The sequence below is a fragment of the Triturus cristatus genome, chromosome 12 (assembly GCF_964204655.1).
Source record: "Triturus cristatus chromosome 12, aTriCri1.1, whole genome shotgun sequence".
In the NCBI taxonomy this organism is placed as follows: domain Eukaryota; kingdom Metazoa; phylum Chordata; class Amphibia; order Caudata; family Salamandridae; genus Triturus; species Triturus cristatus.
Genome location: NC_140595.1, coordinates 73,628,992 through 73,651,347, shown reverse-complemented (window position 1 = coordinate 73,651,347; position 22,356 = coordinate 73,628,992). Strand labels below are relative to the sequence as shown.

The 22,356-nt window shown below is 45.7% G+C and overlaps 1 protein-coding gene across 1 annotated transcript in view; it reads left to right on the top strand.

The window, feature by feature from the left end:
- Positions 1–12,197, top strand: part of LOC146772570 (uncharacterized) — a 35,890-nt gene extending 23,693 nt beyond the window's left edge. Inside the window, exon 3 of the mRNA XM_085639601.1 lies at positions 6,272–12,197. Within this exon, the coding sequence (XP_085495727.1) occupies positions 6,272–8,739 (2,468 nt within the window). The 3' untranslated portion in view covers positions 8,740–12,197. The remainder of the gene's footprint in view (positions 1–6,271) is intronic.
- The last annotated feature ends 10,159 nt before the right edge of the window (positions 12,198–22,356 follow it).

Here is a 22,356-nt window from a genome sequence, read left to right as displayed (position 1 = left end):
AGAAGGGGGAGTGGTGAGCACACTCTGTATGTGCGCATGAATGTTTGACCGGCCGTCCAGACATTCATGCACACTTGTATGTTCTCCACGCTAGCTGCATCACAGCCTGCATGGAGAACATTCCCAGGCTACCAGTCATCGTCTGAGCGCCGAACCACAGCGCTCAGACCAATCACAATGCTGCATTGCAGTGTTGTGATTGGCTATGGGGAGCCTGGGTGTGCTTCCTGTTCCGGTCGGAGCGAAGGACTACGGAGGACAGACGCGGCGAGAAGGTACACTTTTTCTTTTTTTGCTCCCGCTCCCCCGTGTCTCCCCCCTACCGCCCCGCCCCCTCAACTCCGATCCATGCTGGCCGCCACTGTATTTAACGCACATCACAGCCGAAACTGGTGGCTTTGCCAATGCTTACTCGATATTTTTAGAGTATTGAAAGGAATTTGTATCTATATATTTTTTGCACTCACTAACACGATCCCTAGGAAGACCGGAAATGTGTGAGTTCAGTCTGCAGAGGCTGCTTGGTCCTGTATCCAAATCTGAGACACATCTGATACTGTAATCGCATTTAAATGTGTTCATTTAGTCAACCATGGAAGGGTGAAGGGCTGAGTTTGTCTTGAAGGAATGTCATCATATGATCTGCAAGCTACACTTAAGAACCTGCAATCGAACTCAATTAACGGCTAGAGGTGCCTTCATCTATATGCTGTCTTAGCATCAACGGAACCTGGAACCTGCCCCTGAGGGACACATAGCTCTATGCAGCAGGTGTATTACCCCATTGAGATTTGTTGTTAGTATTGGAAGCTCAGGGCTTTCAGGTTACACTCAGATATCTATATGGTTCGATATCTTACAGCACCAACCCTTTTGCCTTCCCCCGAGCTCACATGTCGAATCCAGTTTGGGATGTTCGCATCTGGCAATTTGCACAGCAGTACATTCCCCCAGAACAGTTACAAAATTGCTAGGACTGAGCTACCTACACATGTTTGCCAAAAAACCTTAATTACGAGCTGCCCACTTAATTGTAATACGTTCTCTAATTCCTGTTACTGAGTATATCCAGCGTTCCGACCACCCTATTATGACTGGGGCAGTCGGACCGTAATTGGACCGCTGGCTCCGCCAGGGAACCGCTGTTCACTGGCAGTGGCACGGCAGTCAGGGAGGGCCATTGTAAGATGCGGGTGGTGCCGTTGCGACACCGCCATGCATATTACAAGTTTCAGGACCACCAGCATTTTTGTGGAGGTCTTTCCTCCATGAAAAGGCAGGCGGTGCTGAAACTAGGGCCCCTATGCCCCCTCAGCCTGGGGATTCATGCAGGGGAGCACAACCTGTCCTGATATTGCTCCCAACGAGCAATATCAGGGCTGGAGCGGAAAGGCGATCCCAGTCATTGTTCTAACCTGGGTCAAGACCTCCTTCAATAATTTTGCATATGTAGGCATGACCCCTCCATGTGGAGCACATAGACTCTTTTCACAGTTTTTCCAACATGCATTTGATGATCCGACTATGCATTTGAGGCTCGTTGGGGGGTAAGTACCTTCTGTTCATGCCTTTTATATGCTCTTTCCATATGCTGAAAGCAAATAGATGATCTGGATGCTCTAGCCCATAATTAAACCCATTTTACTTTGTGTATAACAAACCTAAATCTCTTTCCTAGTTTATTACGTATTTATTTGTGTGTCAGCTGCAAATTGCCTATATGACGACAAAGCCATGTAATGCGCTTTCGTCTTGGTCTGTTTGAGATCATAGCTTGTATTTTCTCTGTTCCGTCCATTCTCTGACTACTCTGTCACCTGCTCAATGTGATAACTATTGCCAACCTGAACTCGTCCTCTTGGACCAAACACAGAGGGACTCTGATTATCTCTCTTGTATGAAGATCTCCATCTGCGAAAAAACAGAACAAATGGAAAACACATTTCTTATAAAGATTTTTATTTAAAAAGAGAAAACTGAGCACCTGTTTAGCATACTGAAGCTCATCAGTTATGGTCCTGTGTTTACAATAAATATCATAGGCCCAAACATATACCTTTGATATTGCTGAATGATGCAAGGAGTTATATGGTGGAGCACGGGTGATCACTCCGAATTAGTTACAGATTTTGTATAGAACTATGACTTCTTTTTTCCCCAAAGTCCTTTGAGTGATGTTTTTCGGTACCTTTGAGATCTTTAGTTTTCCTAAATTAATATGTTTTCTTTTATGGTGGTTTACAGGACCTGAAGAATCAAGTTGGGTCAGACTATTATAATATAATACACCTGAACAACTTCAGTTCCACAACAACAATTTTTTCCAGTAGAGTTATTCCTGTCATGCTATTGTGGCTTCATAGCACCGTGCCTAACAATAATGACTTTTTATCTATTGCTTCTCACTACATTATATGCTCTTCCCAAGTGCTTTAACTAACAAGTGTTACTATTACCCAATGTAATGGTTATCTGTTTTCTCACTATTAAAAGTACTGAAGTTTCAGTTTATCTTCCAGGGAATCAAATTCATGACCAGCAAATCAGATGTCTATGTATTTATTTTGCTGGTGTTAGTATTGCCCAACATGGTGCAAATCGCATTATCCTGCTGGGCTTCAAACATTTTAACATGTTGTTAGTCCATATTTGAATAGGAGGCACTCTAACCTACACAGAAGTGTAATCAGCTTAGGATTTCAGCAGTCCACAAGGGACTCAAATTTCGAGAGTAATTTCTTATTGCATGATATGGCAGCATTAATAATTTAAGGAATGTATTTTTACCACCTTGTCTACAATACTAATGTCATTTCTCGGATGGTTAAATGGTACACACTATGCCTTGAAATGATGACTTTTGTTAGAAATGGGATTTCTGGTTGGCTAGGGCTTGCGCCAAAGCCAGGCAGAAACCACCCCTCTAGTCAGGGTTGGGGAGTTACACGCCAAAGATAACCCCTGCTCACCCCCTTGGTAGCTTGGCACGAGCAGTCAGGCTTATCCCGGAGGCAATGTGTAAAGCGTTTGCGCGCGCACCCAGCAACAACACCCAAGGCCCACCACAAAAGAAACTCCACACAAGGTTATATATAAAAATAGCCTTTGTATTATACCAAAACACATTAGATAATATTCACACAATTTACACTGTGCCAACTGGCACTGGGCAGAATTTTACAAGGGACTATTTACACGGGACAGGGCCACATGGACCACTGTCAGAATCAGCACAAATCACCAATAGTAAATGTAGAACATATACCAATGGAAACACAAAGTAACTGTAGAGCACAACCAGTAACTTCCGGCGCAATAATGACCTCCGCGTCATCACACTAGCATCAGGTATAAAACCTATCCTGCATTCATCACAGGGGCATGAACACATTATGCAATTTCTCGCAAGTCTAACGCATTAGACCTTACCTCCTAAGTATAACTACTCTAGGGGCGTACATCGCACAGGGAAGTACAATCTCCCTAACATCACCCTAAACAGGTAAAACAACCTCCTAGGCAGAAATCCTATGAAGAGGTATAAAACACAGGGGTGCGCAAAACATGCTATACACAGTACATTTCCTAACACCCAATCACATTAGCATGAATCACAATAACACCTCCATCACATTAGGGTCCAGGTCGCACCAGAACCTAAACGTAGCAGCTGCCCACTACTTGCTGGGCAGCTGGGGACAAGAACAGGGCCTAAACGCTGCAGATGGCACTAAGTGCTGCGCAGCTGGGGAAGGCAAATGGAAGGCATGGGCTCTCAATGGCCCCTGTAACAATATCCAAAACGTTGGAGCCACCTAGGCTCGACACACACCATGTCCCCCAGTACTGTGGAGCGCCCTGGCGCTCGAACTAATCATGCCAACACGCTGGAGCCCCCTGGGCTCTGAAAACACACACATGTCCCCAAGTTGGAGCCTCTCCTGGCTCTGAAACAATAATGCCCCCTTTGTTGGAGCCTCAGGGCTCTAAATATACCTATGCCCGTGGGAGCCACGCAGACTCGAGAAACAATCGTGCCCACATGGGGGCGGGGGCGCCTAAACACAACATGCCCACGTTGGAGCCACATAGGCTCTGGAAATAAGATGCGCCAATCAAAAAGAACTTGCCCCCAAAAGTAATGCTGGCCTCAAGCGTTGGAGCGGCCCTCTGCCAGATGGGGCCGCTCTGACTCTGTGCCTCTCCCAGGCACTACGCACGCGAGCCCGGCTCACTGGCGCTGCTCGGGGTCTCCTCCCTGCTCTTCTCTTGGCAGGCAGGACCGGCAGCACTTCTCATGTGGCGCGGGGCTTCCCTCACTCCTGGGAGCCCCGCGCTGCCATCTTCACCCGGGCCCCCTCCTGGGACCCGGGACTTTATCTCTCGGCTCGTGGAGGCGGGGTGGGCTCCCGCCCTCCTTCTCTTCACTCGGCGCAGTCCAGCGCGGGGTAGGTTCCCGCCTGGACTCTTCCATTCCTTCTCTTCCCGGGACTTCGCAGGCGGCGGCGGGACTTCCTCCGCAAAACCGGAAGTCCCGCCCGCCGCAAGGCACATCATTGCCTGACTTCCGCCTCGGCCGCGCTGCGATCGGCAGCCTCCGGCCGGCTTATTTCAGAGCGGGCTGCGGCGGTGATCTTCTAATAATAGCACGCGGGGTGGGCACCCGCATTTAAATATAATTGAAAAGCGGCCATGTGGGGTAGGCACCCACTATTAAAAATAGCAGGGGAGCGGGGTGGACACCCGCTCTCCATAAATTGCACTCAGCACTCCAAACGCAGGGTGGACACCCGCAATACATCGGGCAGAATGGGGGAATCCCTACGTCGGGATTCCCTCGGTGGCGATCGCAGCTCAGCGCTGCAGATCCAAAACAGGAGCGCTCCTCAGGGTGCAAAAAGGCAGCATCACGACTCGGCAGAGTAAAGGGACCAGCAAAAAGGTCCAAAAGGTCCTGAAGGCATCCAGGGGGCCACCAGCAGCAAGCCCCCCTCTGTCAGGATCCAAAGGAGAACATTTGGTAAGGGGACACAGCCCCTTTTTATACACATAATACCTTTGTCTCAAGGTGCAGGGGAGGGGCGAACCAGATGCAACTGGTTCTTGAGCACTTTGTTTTGCTCAGCCCCTCTCCCTATTCACAGGACAGGCCAGGGTCATCAGTCACTCCACAGGGGGCAGAGCCAGCATTGTGTGGGGAAAGCCCAGCCCTATTCAGGTCCCAGGTGTACTCCTCCCACCCATCTAGCTGCTGATCTCCCCATTCACCACTGGGTGACTCCTCCTGACTCTGGGGATTCCCTAGCCCGTCACATGACCTCAGCCAGCCAATCGCCAGACAAGGCACTCATCTCACACTGCACACAGAAATGCCCACTTCTAGAAGTGGCACTTCCACACTAGGTACATTGACGCCGCACACATCATCGCGCAGCATTTCATCACACGAGTCCGCACATACCAAACTCGGCCCTGCACACCCCACGCATCAGGAACTAACATGGTCACTCAGATCCCCCATGCATTCCTATGGGAGGGCAGGTCAGTCTCATTCAATGTAACCCAGAGCGCACGCACTTTACACTGGGACACAGTGTTAAAGCGCCTAGAGGCCTAAATCCACTAATACACCATAGGGAAAAGGCTAGGATAAATGCAAAAAGTTCTAGGGGTGAACTTGCCAGAAGAGCCAAGTCCAACAACTTTATATACAGAAAGTGATCCCCACAATTTAACATGCAGGTACTCTGTTGTGTAAGCAAACGCAGTTGCACATTGCTAATGTATGTTTTTATTTAGAGCTGTTAGTCTATTTGCCAATTTTCAGAGATGGTAGACTTTCATTTCTCAACAACATTGAATCTTTTTCCTTATTTTCATCTCGCTTCCACTAGATGGAGAGTAGAGACGCAAAGTAGATCATAATTTGATGCTGTGAGTGCGTGCCTGTAGATTTTGTGTCTGTGTGTCTGGGCATTTTATTTTGGAATGTGCGTCTATAAAATGTTTTCGGTGTATGCCAGTAGTATTGTCTGTCCGTCTGGGGGCTGTTTTACAGAGTCAGACCTAATGGCTTTGTCAACACAAAAAATGCGTTACGAGACAAAAGTACAGGTAGCGTTTGAGTAGGGGGTTTAAGAAAAATATATTGGTATAATAAATACATTTTTTATAAGGGTGTAGATGAAACTGATTTAATTCATATTTTTTTATGTAATATTCTATGGTTTGCCAGGAGCATATGTGTTCATATTTTCATTTGTTTCTGCAGACTATGAACCCGGAGAAAAAGAGAACTGTGAAGATGTCATAAAAAAACTTAAATTAAAAAGAAACAACTTTGAGAAAGAAATTGCAAGCGTAAATGGTTCTGAAACGGAAGCTACTGTCAGTACTCAAACTAAGTATCTAAGGAAGGGCATGGCCAGTCTAGGAAATGGACTCCATTCATCTACTCAATATGCAGGAGGTACCAGAAAACCAGCTCCTATTTCCAAACTGAAATCTCACATAGAAGACATATCACTACAAGATACTGACAATGGAAATATTTTCAGTAGGTTTTCATTACTAATTGAAAATAAACCAATACAGCCAGAAGATAAACCATCCACCAGTGCTGAATATGTGAAGCGTTTTAGCATCTTGTCACCGCCAACCTCAAAGAAGCTGCTGCAAACAAGACACAATCCTTACGAATGTAGTGACTGTGGAAAATGTTTCAGTAGTTCATCACAGCTAACCAAACACCAGGCAGTGCACACAATGACTGTGAGCAGCAATGAACTGCATAAGTGTATTCTATGTGGAAAGAGTTTCAACAAGCTGGCACAACTCACCAGACATGAAATGATGCATTCAGGGGAAAAGCCACATGTGTGCAGTGTTTGTGGCAAAGGTTTTCGCAAATCATCACACCTTGTTACTCATAAAAGAATACACACAGGAGAGAAACCTTTTACCTGCAAGGAATGCGGGAAGAATTTCAAACAATTAGCACACCTGTCACGACATGAATTAGTACACACTGGTGAGAAACCTCATGTGTGTACTGAATGTGATAAGCGTTTCTTTGACTCAGCACGCCTTATTGAGCATCAGAGAATCCACACAGGAGAAAGGCCATTTGTGTGTAGTGATTGTGGTAAGACTTTCTGTAAGGCTTCACACCATCGTAATCATCGAAGAATACATACAGGAGAGAAACCATATTCGTGTACAGATTGTGGGAAGAACTTCACCCAGTTAGCACATTTGTCCACTCATCGAAGAATACATACGGGTGATAAGCCTTATGTATGTACCGAATGTGGAAAGTTGTTCCGTGACTCATCATCTCTGCGTACACACCAACGTATACACACTGAAGAAAAACCTTATGCCTGTGGTGAATGTGGGAAATGTTTCACAGTCTCTTCCGCTTTAGTCTCTCACAAACGAATCCACACCGGAGAGAAACCATATACATGCATTGAGTGTTCCAAGTGCTTCAGGAAGGCATCACACCTCCGATCACATCAGAGAATACATACTGGAGAAAAACCTTATGCATGCACAGAATGTGGAAAACATTTCAGTCAGACATCTGGATTGGTTGCTCATCAACGAACACATACAGGAGAGCGACCATACGTTTGTAGTATATGTGATAGGAGGTTTGTTGTTTCCTCAAGTCTTAAAAAACACCAGCACACACACTCGGTTGAAAAACCATTTAGATGCGACCAGTGTTCCAGGAGTTTTTGTGAGTTATCACTTTTATTAAAGCATCAGGCATCCCACAGAGGAGAGAAACCATATTGCTGTACTGTATGTGGGAAGAGTTTCCGTTTCTCATCACACTTTGTCATTCATCAGAGAATGCATTCAGGGGAAAAACCATATTCGTGTACTGTATGTTTAAAAAAATTCCACTTGTCATCACAATTTCTTATTCATCAGAGAATACATACTGGAGAAAAACCTTTTCCATGTAATGAATGCGGTAAGAATTTCAATCAGTTGGCTCAGCTAACCAGACACCTGCGTGTACACACTGGAGAGAAGCTATATGCATGCAGTGACTGTGGGAAGAGTTATAGCATATTATCAAATTTAACTACGCACCAGAGAATGCACAGAGGAGAGAAACCATTTGAATGTACAGAGTGTGGAAAGAGTTTTTGCGGCTCCTCGTCCTTGCACAAGCATTTACATTTACACACAGGAGTGAGGCCGTACCGTTGCTCTGAGTGTGGCAAGACTTTTATTCGCTCATCAGATCTGGCCATACACCAAAGAGTACATACAGGTGAAAAACCATACCCATGTTCTGATTGTGGGAAGTGGTTTGCCCAGGTGCCACACCTTAAAAGACACCAAAGGATGCACACAGGTGAGAAACCATTCAAATGCACTGAATGTGGAAAGAGTTTCAGACAGTTAATTCACATGATCACTCATCAACGTATTCACACTGGGGAAAGACCTTATCGTTGTATTGAGTGTGGAAGAGGCTTTATTCAAAGATGTGATCTGGTCATACATCAGAGAATACACACTGGAGAAAAACCATATTCATGTTCAGTTTGTGGAAAAGGTTTCGCCCAGTTATCACACCTAAAAACACATAGACGAACCCACACAGGAGAGAAACCTTATTCATGTACTGAGTGTGGGAAATCTTTCAGGCAGAGAGCACACCTACGCATACATCAGAGAATACACAGGAAGGGACGTAAAGGAAAGAGATTTAGTTGATAAAATATTGTGATTGCTTATAATATAAGTTCAATCTTTTGAGGTTTCATGCTTCTAAAAGCGTACTGAATGTGCCCAGCTTCAGTGAAGTTAAACAAAATAACAGCAACATACATCATGTAATTATAAGATGGTTAGTTTTTATTCTATCGTATAGTTCCACCTGGAAATATTTCATGCAAATTCCATATCCAGATTCCTATTATCTGAGCAGTAAACTCCGTGAGAAGCCATGTTCATTACTTGGATGCAATTCAGACCTCATTATTAGGAAAGCATATAATAAATACACCCTCCTCCTTCCTAAGGATGCCGGTGATGTACAGCTTTGGTGTGCATCTGACCATAATAGGAATGGACATCTTCAAACTGTAAAAACAATATTTTCAATTGTGAGATGTAGTTCTGCAAATGTACGAAAGGGACACATGTCAATGGAAGTCTTCCACTGAAATTCTGCACCTTATCGAAAAGGAAGGGGTGAACAATAGGAGGATGCATAGATGTTCCTACAGAAGGTTGAATCACAAAATTTAAACATTTGATGCCTGAAAAAACTGAAAGTTACATTGCTCAAGCTAGAAGTCACTCTCCCATTTCTTGTTGCCGAACTGCTTCAGAAACAAAGACTGCCCTGAAAATAGCTCTTCTAATTATAAAAAAACTATAACATGCTCACCAGCTTAGCTACAGGAATGTTGTATTGAATGGCTTATAGTACAAAAAAACAGCCCCATTCCTATTGCCTACCCTGGCATGTCAAACATTGAAGGTATACAGCTATAACTAGAACAAAACATGAGTTTTGTATCTAGTCAGTACTATTTTGTGATACGTAATGGATGGTATCCTCCATCCAAAGAAAACAGTATAGAAATTCAAATTCACCTGTGCTGCCTCAGAGGCGGTTTCACTATGCATTTGCAGTACACACGCAAGAAGAGAAGTAGAAGAATCAAATATGTTAGAAGTGCCAAACATTCTAGCAATACAATATGGAAAAACATCTGATACGGATTTACAAGTAATGGAAAAATACATTCAGAGACGTCAAATTTGAACAGAAATAAAAAAAAGAATTTACCTATGCAGAGCAATACAAATGTAATTGCCTAAAAAGCAATTCAGCAAGAATTACTGAATAATTTACCTCACATAAAAGCAAAAAAGATGATCAGTAAAATACAATATCTTAACCTTCATAGGAAACATTTTTGATAGAAAGTAGACTCATTTTCAGCATGGTATTCTAGGCAGTAGGTTATTCAAAAAGGTGCATGAATAAACATAAGAGATGTGAATATATCCAATTGAGTGGTCTTGATTCTTTGCCTGTGATTAAGTTTTTGTATGACGCTGTAAGACTTTAGGGAAGGTGACCCCTGCATTACACATATGAAAACCACGCAAAGTACATCAAAATGGAGCACTGCCAAGATGTAAACATGTAGGATTCAAGTACGATAAGGTTATAAAAAGGTAAATATTAAAAAAGGTGCTATTAAAAATATACCTCCCAAACCCCTGAAAATGCAATGAAAAAATTCTGCAAAAAATATGGCATTCTTAATATAATAATATTTAAGAATGCATGTGCGAGGTATGAGAAGAAGAATCAGCCATTTGCATCCAAAAACATTTCTGCATTATAGGGTGTGTTAGTGATTCCCAGACATTGCTATTTACTAGACGTGTGGTGGTACGGCTTATAATAACCATGAGCCAGCTCTTACTGAATACCACCATATTAATGTGAAATACGTATTGGCAAATGCTCTGTTGATGTTACATTATATATATATATGTACCCATGGTATATGACTGCTACTTGCTTCCTTCTCGGATTTGGTAAGGTGTATAGTCCATACATTATAACTTTTTGGTTGTTTAGAGCATTGAATATGTTTTTTTTCACATTGCTTCAGCAGTTTGGACTAATCCGCTCATCATTCTCTCTCATGCGAAATGATTTGTTCTCTATAACATCCGTGGTAGTGTTTTCAATCTGGATGTGTGTAATTTTCATGAATGATGAAGGTGCGGGCAACTACCACACCATTTTGCAGCTGCTTAGGCATGCAAAATATTTGTGACATTTAATGCTAGGCACAATTCTATCACTTTTCATTTCTTTATGCGGTGAGCATCAATTTAGTTGTAACCACTTGGTGAAAAATGGCTGTTTTAATACTACGTCTCTCACACCCACCAGAGCGGTAGGTGTATGTATTTGCCAACAGCACAAACCATGAGATGAGAGTGAGGTCAGAGCTCAACAAAATGCGTAATCACTTAAGGTACTTCTGTTAGTAAATTCACATTTTCAAACAATGCAAGACTGCAAGGTATTTGCCCGTTGTTCTGTAAAAAATATATATATTCTACTAAGCCTTATCCTGAACTAGATCTACATATTAGCATTTTGTTTTTGTCCGCATCTCATGTAAGGTGCTGTCAGAGAAGCCTCATGTATCATATTCTAGCTACTTGGACTAAAGATACCCATTGCCTGATGGTGCTATATTGAGAAATAGATCCACAGTATTCATGGTGCTCTGGTAGTTGAGTGCTATGAAATGTTACTTGGTGGTTTCTACTTACGCACTACATGCCTCCTGGATGTGACTTCGTAGTCAGTGGTGGATTATACAGCAACCATATAAGATCTTTCTAAAATATATTTTATTTTCCCTCTAATTGCCTTGTGGGCCCTACTGTGCTGTTGGTATGTCTAGTGTAGTACATTCATAAGTCATGTTATGCTGCTTAGCATTTGCATAGTGCATAAACATCATTAAAATGGCCATGTACCACTCAAAATGTGCAGGCGTGCCTCTGTTGAGTTGCAGGCTGTAGGGTTGTAGTATGTCCTACACAGGAAGAGTTGGGCTGTGGCTAGCTTGTCTCCCCTGGTATGCATGCCCATATTTATAGGACATGTAAGAAATGATAGAATGCATTTTTGTAACGTATATTTAATATACATTCTCCATGAATATTCACTTACATGCATATAATCCACAAATATTTGTTTTCGCCATGTACAACCTCCTTATGCAGCATGGGCTTCCTCGTCCACAGGTACCTGGTACGACAGTCTGGACATCTTTCATCCACCACACTAATGAGGACATTTTTGAGATGGACAGTATATCATTTTTCAAAACAGAAAGGTACAGCAGTTTGTAGTAAATGTCCTGGGCACATGAAATCAGTATTTGAATTGAGATGAGTTACAGTATAAAAATGGGGATGAAACTATCATCGTCAGGTTTGTCTTGCAGAACTACTTTCTTACAAATGCATTTATTGACAAAAATGCATAATCTGAAACATACACTAATGAATTAAATCATATAGCTTCAGACTGCATTTCTAGATGATTCCAGAGTTTTTATTTAATATCTCTTTATTTTGTTTTGCATAAAGGAGCTAACAACAAAATTCCATCCCACCCCCTCACCAGTCGAGGACATGCAGACAAAATACACATTCATTACTACAGTTATCAGCCTACGGGCTTGGCCAGATCCAGGCAGCAATGCAGCAGATATTGTTCGTCCCAAGCACAGTTTTTGATGGGCTCCTCTTCTTTTAATCTATGTTTGATGCCCAGTCCACCCTCTGTCTCGCAGGCCCCTCCCCTATTCAGACCCTTGTTTCCCCTCTCTCCAGATTTGTGTGGGCGGCCTCTCGTTTGGTACTCTAGTTTTGTACCCCCGTGTACCAGTTCAAACCTTCCTCCCATTCCAGCATCATGGGTGAAGTGGGCCCCTCCAAGTGTTTCAGAATATCCTGGCAGGCCACCATCAAACCCAACTTTCAAAACAGTAGGATATATCATTCCAGTGTTTGTTTGTCCCAGATTCCCAGTGTGACCAACTGGTGTGTAATCCTCTCTTAGTCATCCAGGGTCTCTTGGATCCTATCGCCCACTCGGTTCCAGTAGGTCCCTAACTTTGGGCATTCCCAGATCATGTGAATTAGAGTTCCTCTCATGTGGCAGCCTCTTAGACAGCGATCATCAGATGCCTGTCAAACGGGTCCGGGTGTAGTATGCCCTATGCAGGATCTTCAGCTGGATCAGTCGGACATCCACCCAGACCGCAACGTCTCTAGGGTACCCACATGCCTGACTCCAGCCGTCGTCCTCTAGTCTGTAAATTCCCTCTCCCACCTTTTCCTCAGGGGGTTTAGTGAGGGAATACTATTGTTTAAAAGTAAATTTGCGACACTGTGTGAATTGTCAGGGGGGAACCCAGCACCCTACACTCTAGTGGGTACTCTTCCTCTACCTCAGGCTGCAGTATTTTGCACCTACAGCGCAGGTACCGCAGCTGTTGAAACCTCAGAAATTGACTCCCTGACAATTCGTATTCAGTTTGTAGGTCATTAAATGGGATTATTGTTCAGACGTCTCCCAATTGGAAGATCCCCAGCAAGTCCCATTTTTAATGACCCTCTATGCCTCATAGACCATGTGGAAAATCCGAGTCCCAAAGGGGGGTCCGTGGCATCACCCTACCCCACCATCCCAGTGCACGTGTCACCCTCTTTCAACACTAAATACCGTCTGTGTCGGGATGGGAGGGGGGTAGCCCTCCTCCCCAGTATATGCGACGGAAGTAACCCTCCGTGGACATTGCAGTACAGTCTGCACGTCGGCAAGGTTCCTGCTGTTACGAAAAGGCCCAGTCATTGACAGTCAACAGCTGTGAGGCCCAATAGTTGAGTTGGAGGTTCGGGAGGGCAATACCTCCCTCCTTTTGGCATCTAGTCAGCAGTGAAAGCGCTATTCTGGGAGCTCCGCCATCCCAGAGCAATACTCTTGTCACACTGTCCACTCTGCAAAAGAAGGTATCTGGGCTCGGGTAAGGGATATTCTGGCAAACGTACAGGATTTTGGTAGGTAAATCATCTTATATAGAGCCACTTGACCCAAGAGGGAAAGTGTTAACTTCCTCCATCTTTCCACATTACTATGATAGGCCTCCAGAACCCTCCCCAGGTTTTCCTGCAGGTATAATTCATAGTTAGGTGTGACAAAAATACGCAGGTACCAGAACCCGTGGGTCGCCCACCGTAATGGGCAGTCCCTTGCCACTGGCGGGACTTCAACCCCACGGGAGAGCCACTGACTGATGCCAGCTAATTCAAAATTCCACGTAAGAGCCAAAAAATGTCAGCATGTCTAGAATTCTCTGCGCAGTCATGGGGATCCGCAAGGTATCAGCATATAATGAGGCAACATCCTCCGAGCCCGGGTCCCGTCGGATGCCCTTGATTTGGGCATCTATCCTGATCCTAAATGCCAAAGGTTCAAGAGTGATGGCAAAGAATAAGGGCGAGAGTGGGTAACCCTGCCTGATGCCTCACGACATTCCAAAGCGATCTGAAAGTTCCCCATTGACCCGAACTCTCGCCACCAGGTTCTTATATAGTAGGCTAATCCAGGATAAGAAATGCAGGCCGAAGCCCATCTTCCAAAGGATTGCCATCATGTAGGGCCACTCTAGGGAGTCAAAGGCCTTCTCGGGGCGTCTAAGGCCAGGAGGACCCGCTAAGCCTCAGATTATGCCTTGTGGCCCTATATGGCATGAAGCCGGATTGGTCGGGATAGACAAGGGAATCAATCACTCGTATTAGGTGAATCTCGGCCTGGATTTTCATTTTGGTATTCATTAGGGAGATCCTCCAATAAGAGGCACAATCTTCAGCCATCTGTCTTTACGGATCAGGACAATTGTGGCTTCCCGGAGGTCGGGCGGCAGAACTACTGCTTCCCTGGCTGCATTAAACATGGAAAGTATTGATTTCATTACTTTCGATGTGAGACATTTGTAGAATTCTACCGGGGAACGATTTGGGCTGGGGTTTTAACATTATTCAACTCTTAGATGGCTGTGGTCATCTTGCCCTCTGGGATCTTTTCTTCCAGCGCCTCAAGCTTCCGACACTCCTCCTCCCTGTCCCTTTTTAGCCCCCCACCCTCATTGCAATCAATTGACTCCGCAGGACCGCATCATATGTCTCCCATAGGTCGGCTGTCGACTGGACTGGGCACTCGTTCTCCACAAAATAATTGCTAGTTACCGTAGAAACCATAGTTTTGATTTCCCTATTCTTTATTTCCCAAGCGTCAAGTCTCCATGGGGCTGTCCAGCTCGGTACGCCCATATGAACCACAGTAAACAGTGGTGAAGGTCCAAAATACCCCAGGGACGGAAGGTGGTATTGGAGTATTTACCCAGCTGGTGTGTGGACACAAGAAAATAGTCCAGTCGGGATATAGCCCCCTGTGACGTGGCCGCGTATGAGTACTGATGTTTACCGGGATTTGTCAGCTGCCACAGGTCATTTAGGCCCATGGCTTCTACAAAGGTGGCTAGTCTTGTGTCAGGTCGTGCTCGTTCCCCTGATCCTGTCACTTGGTCAATGTATCCTTGTAGCATCAAGTTGAGGTCCCTGGGAACAATCGTCAGTGCATCCGGGGAGTGTATCAACCATGCCCCCATACGTTCCAGATCAAGGGATTGTAGACCCGGGGGAAAGAACCATCACCCTAAAACCATGTCCTCTCCATAACATCGTTGCAGCTCTGTCACTACCTTTGCCCGTTCCTTCTCCGCCTGCACTTTCATTTGGGCTACCCTCGATCAGCAGCAGACTTTCCTTTTGGGCCAGATCACTGTCCAGTCTTCCCTTGTTAGAGTTTCCCGCTCAAACGGGCGAGTGCAGCCCTTGCTCTTCAGCCATTTCTGTAGCTGTTTTGAAGAAGGTGCGCTCCTGGTCCACCACTCGAAGTTTAGTTGGGAAAAGGAGTTCATATTTCAAGTCGAGAGTTTGCAGCAGTTGCTTCATGGGCACACATGTTTCACGCTGGTGCTGAACTACCCGAGGGTAGTCGGGGTAAATGGTCACGGTTCCCCCGTCCACCTGCCAGGGGCCATGCACCCAGGCATGTTGGAGGATGTTGTCTCTGTCGTAGTAATTCAAAACACGGATCACTACTGATCTGAGGGGTGCCCACGGCCTCAGCAGCTTACTGGCACCCTCTCCACTAACGAATTTGGAGGCCTTGCCTCCCATGACCTCTTGCAGGAGCCATTTTTTTGATATAGAGCCCCATATTGTGCCCTTCGCTGCATTCAGGGAGGACTACTACTCTTACGTTGTTGCAGTGGGAGCAGCCCTCCGCATTCCCTACTCCGTCTCGGAGCAACCCCACTTCTTGTCTAAGATATAGCAATTGTTTATCATGTTAATTAATCATGGGCTGCTTCTGCTGCACCTCCTTCTCGGTTTCTCCTACCCTATCAGTCAATTTTCATCAGTCCACTCTCTGTAGGACGAGGTCGGCGGCTACTGTATCGGTCTTCCACTTCAATGCCAACTTGGTATCACCTATGGCTGCCAATATTGCTGCTGTGTGGGTCTCCAGCCCCTCACCAGGCACTGGACTGGCGGGCATTAGCGCAATCTGCTGGTTGCCCTGCCTGGCAGTTGGTGGGCCCGGCCATGATTGTTGCGCATCATCTTGATCACAGGGTTGCACTTAGGATAAGGATGTATGAGGGGGAAGAGCCCAGAGGCCGCCTTACGCCGAGGTCCGCTATCACCCCCAAGGGATCCGACCGCCCACTACCCCAGGCCCCCACCAACTGAGCCAACTCCTAAGCCCGATGCGGGACACGCCCAGGCCGCAGCACCAACCGAACCTTCCCAAGGGGCTAGCCGCATCCTCCAGCTGGCATGCGCACCCCCGGCTCACCTCAGGCCTGTGCTGCAGAAAACGACGTCTGCCATGGAGTGGCCGCCTCTGTAGTGTCCATCCAGCTGTCAGTCTTCAGCCCCACACCTCTTCTTGCCTGGGGCCTTCAATCTCACCAACCCCCGACCTAGCAGTCCAGCATCTCTGCTTTAGGAGGCCAGGGCGATCGATGTGCGGCAGGTCACCCAGGTTTATGTAAGGGCTCCAGTTCCAGACACAGGGCCCCCGGTAAAAGTAGTCCTTAGTCCTCAGCAAGCAGGGCTCTCCCCACTGCGCAGAAAATCCAGCCCGTCTGAAGTTTGGGCCTCAAACCTGCACTCACTGGGAGCGATCCCATTGCCAGTGCCCCGGGTCTTCCCCCCTCCTTAGGGCCACTGTGACGATCAACTCACCAGACTCAGTCCCCACTGGGGTATATCCACATGTTCTGGACCTCTGGTCAGGCTGCCCACTATTGGGCCTCTGGTCAGGCTGCCCACTGCTCCTCAACTGTGCATCCAGCCTCTGGGTACACGTCGCAGCTTGCTCGCCATCACTCGCAGGCCACCGCCATGTTGAGTTAGGTGAGCGAGTTGGGCCTGTTGACCACGCTCCAATATTGGTCAATTGGCATCCTCCCCCAGCGATCGCTTCAGTGGGTTCTCCACCTCATCCCTCTCTACTGCCCACGAGGCGGGCGAGTCCTCGCTGCCTCCTCTCAGGTGCCAGCCGCAGACCGCAGCCTCCCCACCACGGGAGCCACCCTCCTTGTGAGGTCCCAGGCCTCGTCGAGCGCAGATATCTCAGGCAGGCATGTCTAACCCCCAGCAGCCCACAGGGTCTACCAGGCGTCTCTGAGGCCCCTTGCTGCGTCTGCTCAGCCCGTGCCTCAGGTTTACTGCTTCCAGGAGGGCCATATTGCAGAGCTTCACAGGCTTGCATCCGGCACCATCTTAGGCTGGCTACACCCCTGATACTTCCAGAGTTAGTTGAATTTCCACATTCCTTTAACAAGTTGGTACCTCTTTTATCCTAATCCATGAAATCAATCAATTCTGTACAGTGGTGGCCTGCATGGCTCGGGGGGGGGGGTGCACTGGTCTGGGGGGGAAATAACAAATAAATAAACTTACCTTGAGGTTGGGTCCTGCGTCTCTGCTCCTGCTCTTCTGCCTCCGACTCCAGGAACAGGAAGCAGGCAAGCAGGCTCCCTCCCCTAAGCGACTCACAATGCTGCAATGCAGCGTTGTGATTGGTCTTAGCGCTGTGACAGGGCTGGAGGAGTGGGCATGTTCTCCGTGCAGGCTGTAATGCAGCCTGCATGGAGAACGGAGAAAGTGCGCATGACTGGTTTGGGCAGCCCGAGAGGGCCGGCCAAACAGTTATTGGGCACTTATGACTGGGCAAACCACTCCTCACCTTCTCTGGGAGCAGAGCAGCCCCGTCCACCCACCCGACTGCCCGCAAAGCAGCAGGACACGAAGCATAAAATGATAATAACTCTAAGTTGAAAGGACTTGTTGAAGAATAAAATACACTCATTCTGATTCCTAAATAACAGTGGTCACCGTGCTTTCTTTAACTCAACCTGTCAATAATGAGATTCCCGCGGCGGTGGCGCTGCAGTCAGATTGAGTAAAATACTGACGGTGCTGCTGCGGCACCACCAAGCATATTACGAGTTTCCTCACCACCCTCCTTTTCATGGCAGTGAGCCCGCCATGAAAAGGGTGGCAGTGAGGTAACTATGGTGGCCCTAACAAGGCCCCCTGCCACTCCTGGGTCAGGGGGTGATGCAGGGGGTCAGCTGTTGTGCCCCATGTACATTTGCACCCCAGTTCCTGCAGGGTAGGGACTGCACAACATTGTGCATTCCATATAATGCAGTAACGGACTACGGCGGTCTCCCGGTGGTGCATGTCTAAAGCACAGCTATGTGCCTTAGATACGCACGGCTGTAACACCACAGCAGCACCAACCGCCTGCCCAGGATTACACTCGTAATCCGGCCAGCGGTCTGACTACGAATTCAGCGGTTTTCCTGCGCTGGCATGGCGGCCTGCAGGAAGACCTCGGAACCAGGCCCTTAGTTCTCAAGTTTGAACTGGCCCTCATTCCGTTGAGGAATCGTACTCCTATTGATCGGGATTTAAATCACATTCTCAAACAAGATGTGCTATTAGAGACACAAGTAGCTGCTAAGATTGTCCAAAATCAAAAACTTGTGGTATAGAGATGCACTTACAGGTCACTTCCATGCTACTAATTAACTTAGCTCTCACTTGGAGTGACCAAAACTCTATTTGTGTCTTCAGGGTGTTTCCGTTACATGGTTTGATCTCAAAATTCAGCTAGAGCAATGGTGGATTTTCCCAAAACAGTGTAAAGGATCCCTACTCAGGAAACGGAACCTTAATGGATCATTCATGCAGTGCTTGAACATAAACAATTATAGATCAACAAGATGTTTCAAAATACAGTAGACGCAAAGTGGAGGTTGCATTGTGAATGCAAACTGGGGTTAACAAAGCCTGGATCTGTCTCAATTAACAAAATAGTCTCAATTTCACATCTTTATCAAACATGCCAGGTACAGTGGCATAGTAATCATTCTGAACTTTGTATAATTAGGGTAAGAAGCGATTAAATGCATTTTGGTTCTCCTGGATATATTATAGATGACTGCAAATCAAATGCCTTAAGCCAATGATGATTGAGAATGTTTGACCAAAATACACCAGAGTACACCAGATCCTTATATCTATTATCCAAAAAAAAGAAGTCACACAATAAAAGTAGAATTTTTGCCACCAAAGATGTTTCACTTTGCCATTGATCAAGTGTCCTTTTGATTGAAAATGAGAGAAAAGTCTTGAATCAGGTCCTTCTGTAAACTTTATTTTCACTTCTCAAAACATGGAGAGCAACAGCAGCCGACTTACGTTTCGCCCCCACCGGGCTTTTTCAAGGCAGAACAGTTAACGGATAAGAAGCCATCCCAACTAACAGTAATGTCATCTATTATTAAAGTTGTGGGTCCTTTCCACACACTACCTCACAAACACGAAATCCGCTTTGTTTTCTTTTTACTGGGACCTTAGTCCATTCTGTGTCTTGCCGTGTTTCACCGCTACTTGTAATCGGCAGCTCAGCCATGATTGAGTATGTGGCGCGGAAGGGAATGAGGGCCTCAGTTCTTTTAAAGATTGATCTATCAAATCCGTTCCATTTTATACCAGCATATTTCATTTGGAAAGCCTGAAGATACAGGGAGTTAACATTGTTGATGCAGCCATAATTATTTATCAGAAATATCTAACCACCTTGGGCAACCTATAACATTGTTTTACTTTAATCAGATACATTAAAAAGTTTGCATATATATGTATATAGGGACATTTTTATAGTTAGAAAACATAGTCTCTGACATTTTATGGACTGTTTGAATTAAATCTGAACTGACTGTCGGGTACTATTAGGAAATGGTACTACAGTTTCTTCTTAATCTGAATTTCTAAATTTTGTCTTTTTAACAAACATTTCATGAAAATAAATTGGAATACAAACAGCTATATGATCAATCTGGCTAAATCTCAGTGTTTACAGTGGAGCAGCCCGGAATGTTTAAATAACAACTGAAACCATTCTTTCCTTTATAACTCTTCGTGTCCCTAAGTAATAATTGACAATGTGTGATTATTTAATCTCCGTAAGGATTGAGCATAATTGATTAATTAACATTAGGGATAGGGTTTTGATATATTTCTATTACATTTTGGCACAATTTAGCCTAAAATAAAGTGCACTTACATAGCCGTATTCAGTCTCCTTGGCAAAATAATCAGGAATGGATAGCATATATAGGTTCAAAGGAAAGTACCAACCATATAAAAAAAAGTCCAGCAAAACCATTAACACACTCCGGTACACCCATAAAAGGGAGTGGAAACCATTTCTTCCTTAAAAGTTGTTCTGTTACAGAGCAGTTCACAAGAGAAAAGGGATCATCCAAGCTCACATTACATCCACGTTCAAAATAACTGAATTATTAGGACTTCACAGTCTCATCGTGCTCGCCATTATTGTTTGTATTCAAGAAAGGGTGGAAGAACTGAGCACATGAATGCAGCTATCTATAGATTTGAATAGTAGAATGGATTAAGCAATGGAAGAGAATGAACAGAGCTTTCGATAGATATACTGTGATGAATGAAGATACCCCATGCCTCTGAGATCTGTTTGGTAAGAGCTGATCAAAAATGTCAAAATATTTACCGAATTGGAATTTTAAGGGAATTGAAGTCTTGTATGAATATGAGATCGTAAACATTGCAAAATGGGTTTCAGTGCTACGTCTAGGTTGTCCGAAGGCAAAGTTATGGCTTTGGACTCTGCAGTCCTCCTTCAGCATTTCAGTTTTTTTTAATTGATGAGTTTTGGATTTGTTGTGTGTTGTCTATTTATTTATTTATTTAAAATATTTATAGAGAACACTGTCACCAAAATATTATCCTGGCGCTAGAAGCAATTAACTGGGATAAAAACTGCATAGAAAAAAGAGAGAAAGAACAACGGAGTTAAAAGGAAAGAGACAGGTTTTCAAGGCTTTCCTAAAATGCAAAAGAACAACTCAGGGCCTGATTACAATGTCGGATGGACTTAAATCTGTCCGCCATCGTCTCGGAGTGGGGACCGTCCGCCCACGAGGCGGCCTACCCACAATCCAAATTACAATCCGACCGCCACCATGGCGTTCACATTGCCTATATTTTGTATTGCGGCGGGGATGCGGTCAGCAGCCCCCGCCGCAATACAAAAATAGGGTGTTTACATATCCCTGCGCTACGTGGCAGGCACCATGCGGTGCCGGTCACATGGTACAGGGATATGTAGGGGGGCACTATGGTGCCCCCCAGGGCCCATGTACCAGCCCAATGGGGTAAGGGGGGCCCGCTACGGGTCCAAAAATCTGTTTCCGCCAGCTGTTTCATGGCGGGTTGACTGCCACAGCATGACCAGCGGAAAGGGATATTGTAATCCCCACTGCGATGCCTGACAGACACCGCTACCATTCTGGGGATGGAGGTCGGTCCACCAGGCGTTCGGAATGCTTCCGACAGTCGGGACCGTGTCGGTTGGTCTTTCCAACCGCCAACACACCGCCCGTCATCATAATGTGGCGGGCGGTGATTCAGTCACCGATGGCAGCAAGACCGCCACCAACAGCCTGTCGTGGTGGTCTCCCTGCCATCGTAACCAGGCCCTAAGAATCTAAGAGAGGCAGGAAGTTGATTCCAAAGCTGAGCAGCTCTCACTTTGAAAGCACGTCCACCCTGTCTTATCTTCTTAGATTTGGCAATGCAGATGAGAAGCGAATGTATCTCCCAGGAGAATATCTTCGGAATAGATTTTGTAGAGAGATTGGGCCTAGACTCCAAAGAGCCCTGAAAACGATGCATAAGGATTTGAAAGCTATTCTCTGTTTCACTGGTAGCCAGTGAAGCTCCCTCAGTGCATCTGATACGGACGATCTATCCAGAGCCAATTTGGCCACTGCAACTTGAACTCTCTATAATCTTTGTTGTAGAAAGTGAGGAGCTCCTAAAAGAAGAGTGTTGCAGTAGTCTAGTCTGCTCAATATGACACCACGCACAATCAGAGATCTGACAGTAATCGGTAGCATGGGAAGAGTTTTTCGCAATCCTTAAAGAAGCGAAAAGCAACTCCCCGCGACTTTGATGACGTGACCTTCCAGGGACAGTTTATTATCAAAGGTAACCCCCAAATTTCAGATAGAATTCGAGGGAAGTGGCTCATCCTTTGCTGACAGTGGCCAACAATTGTCCGGGAGACTTAGGGGGGGCTTT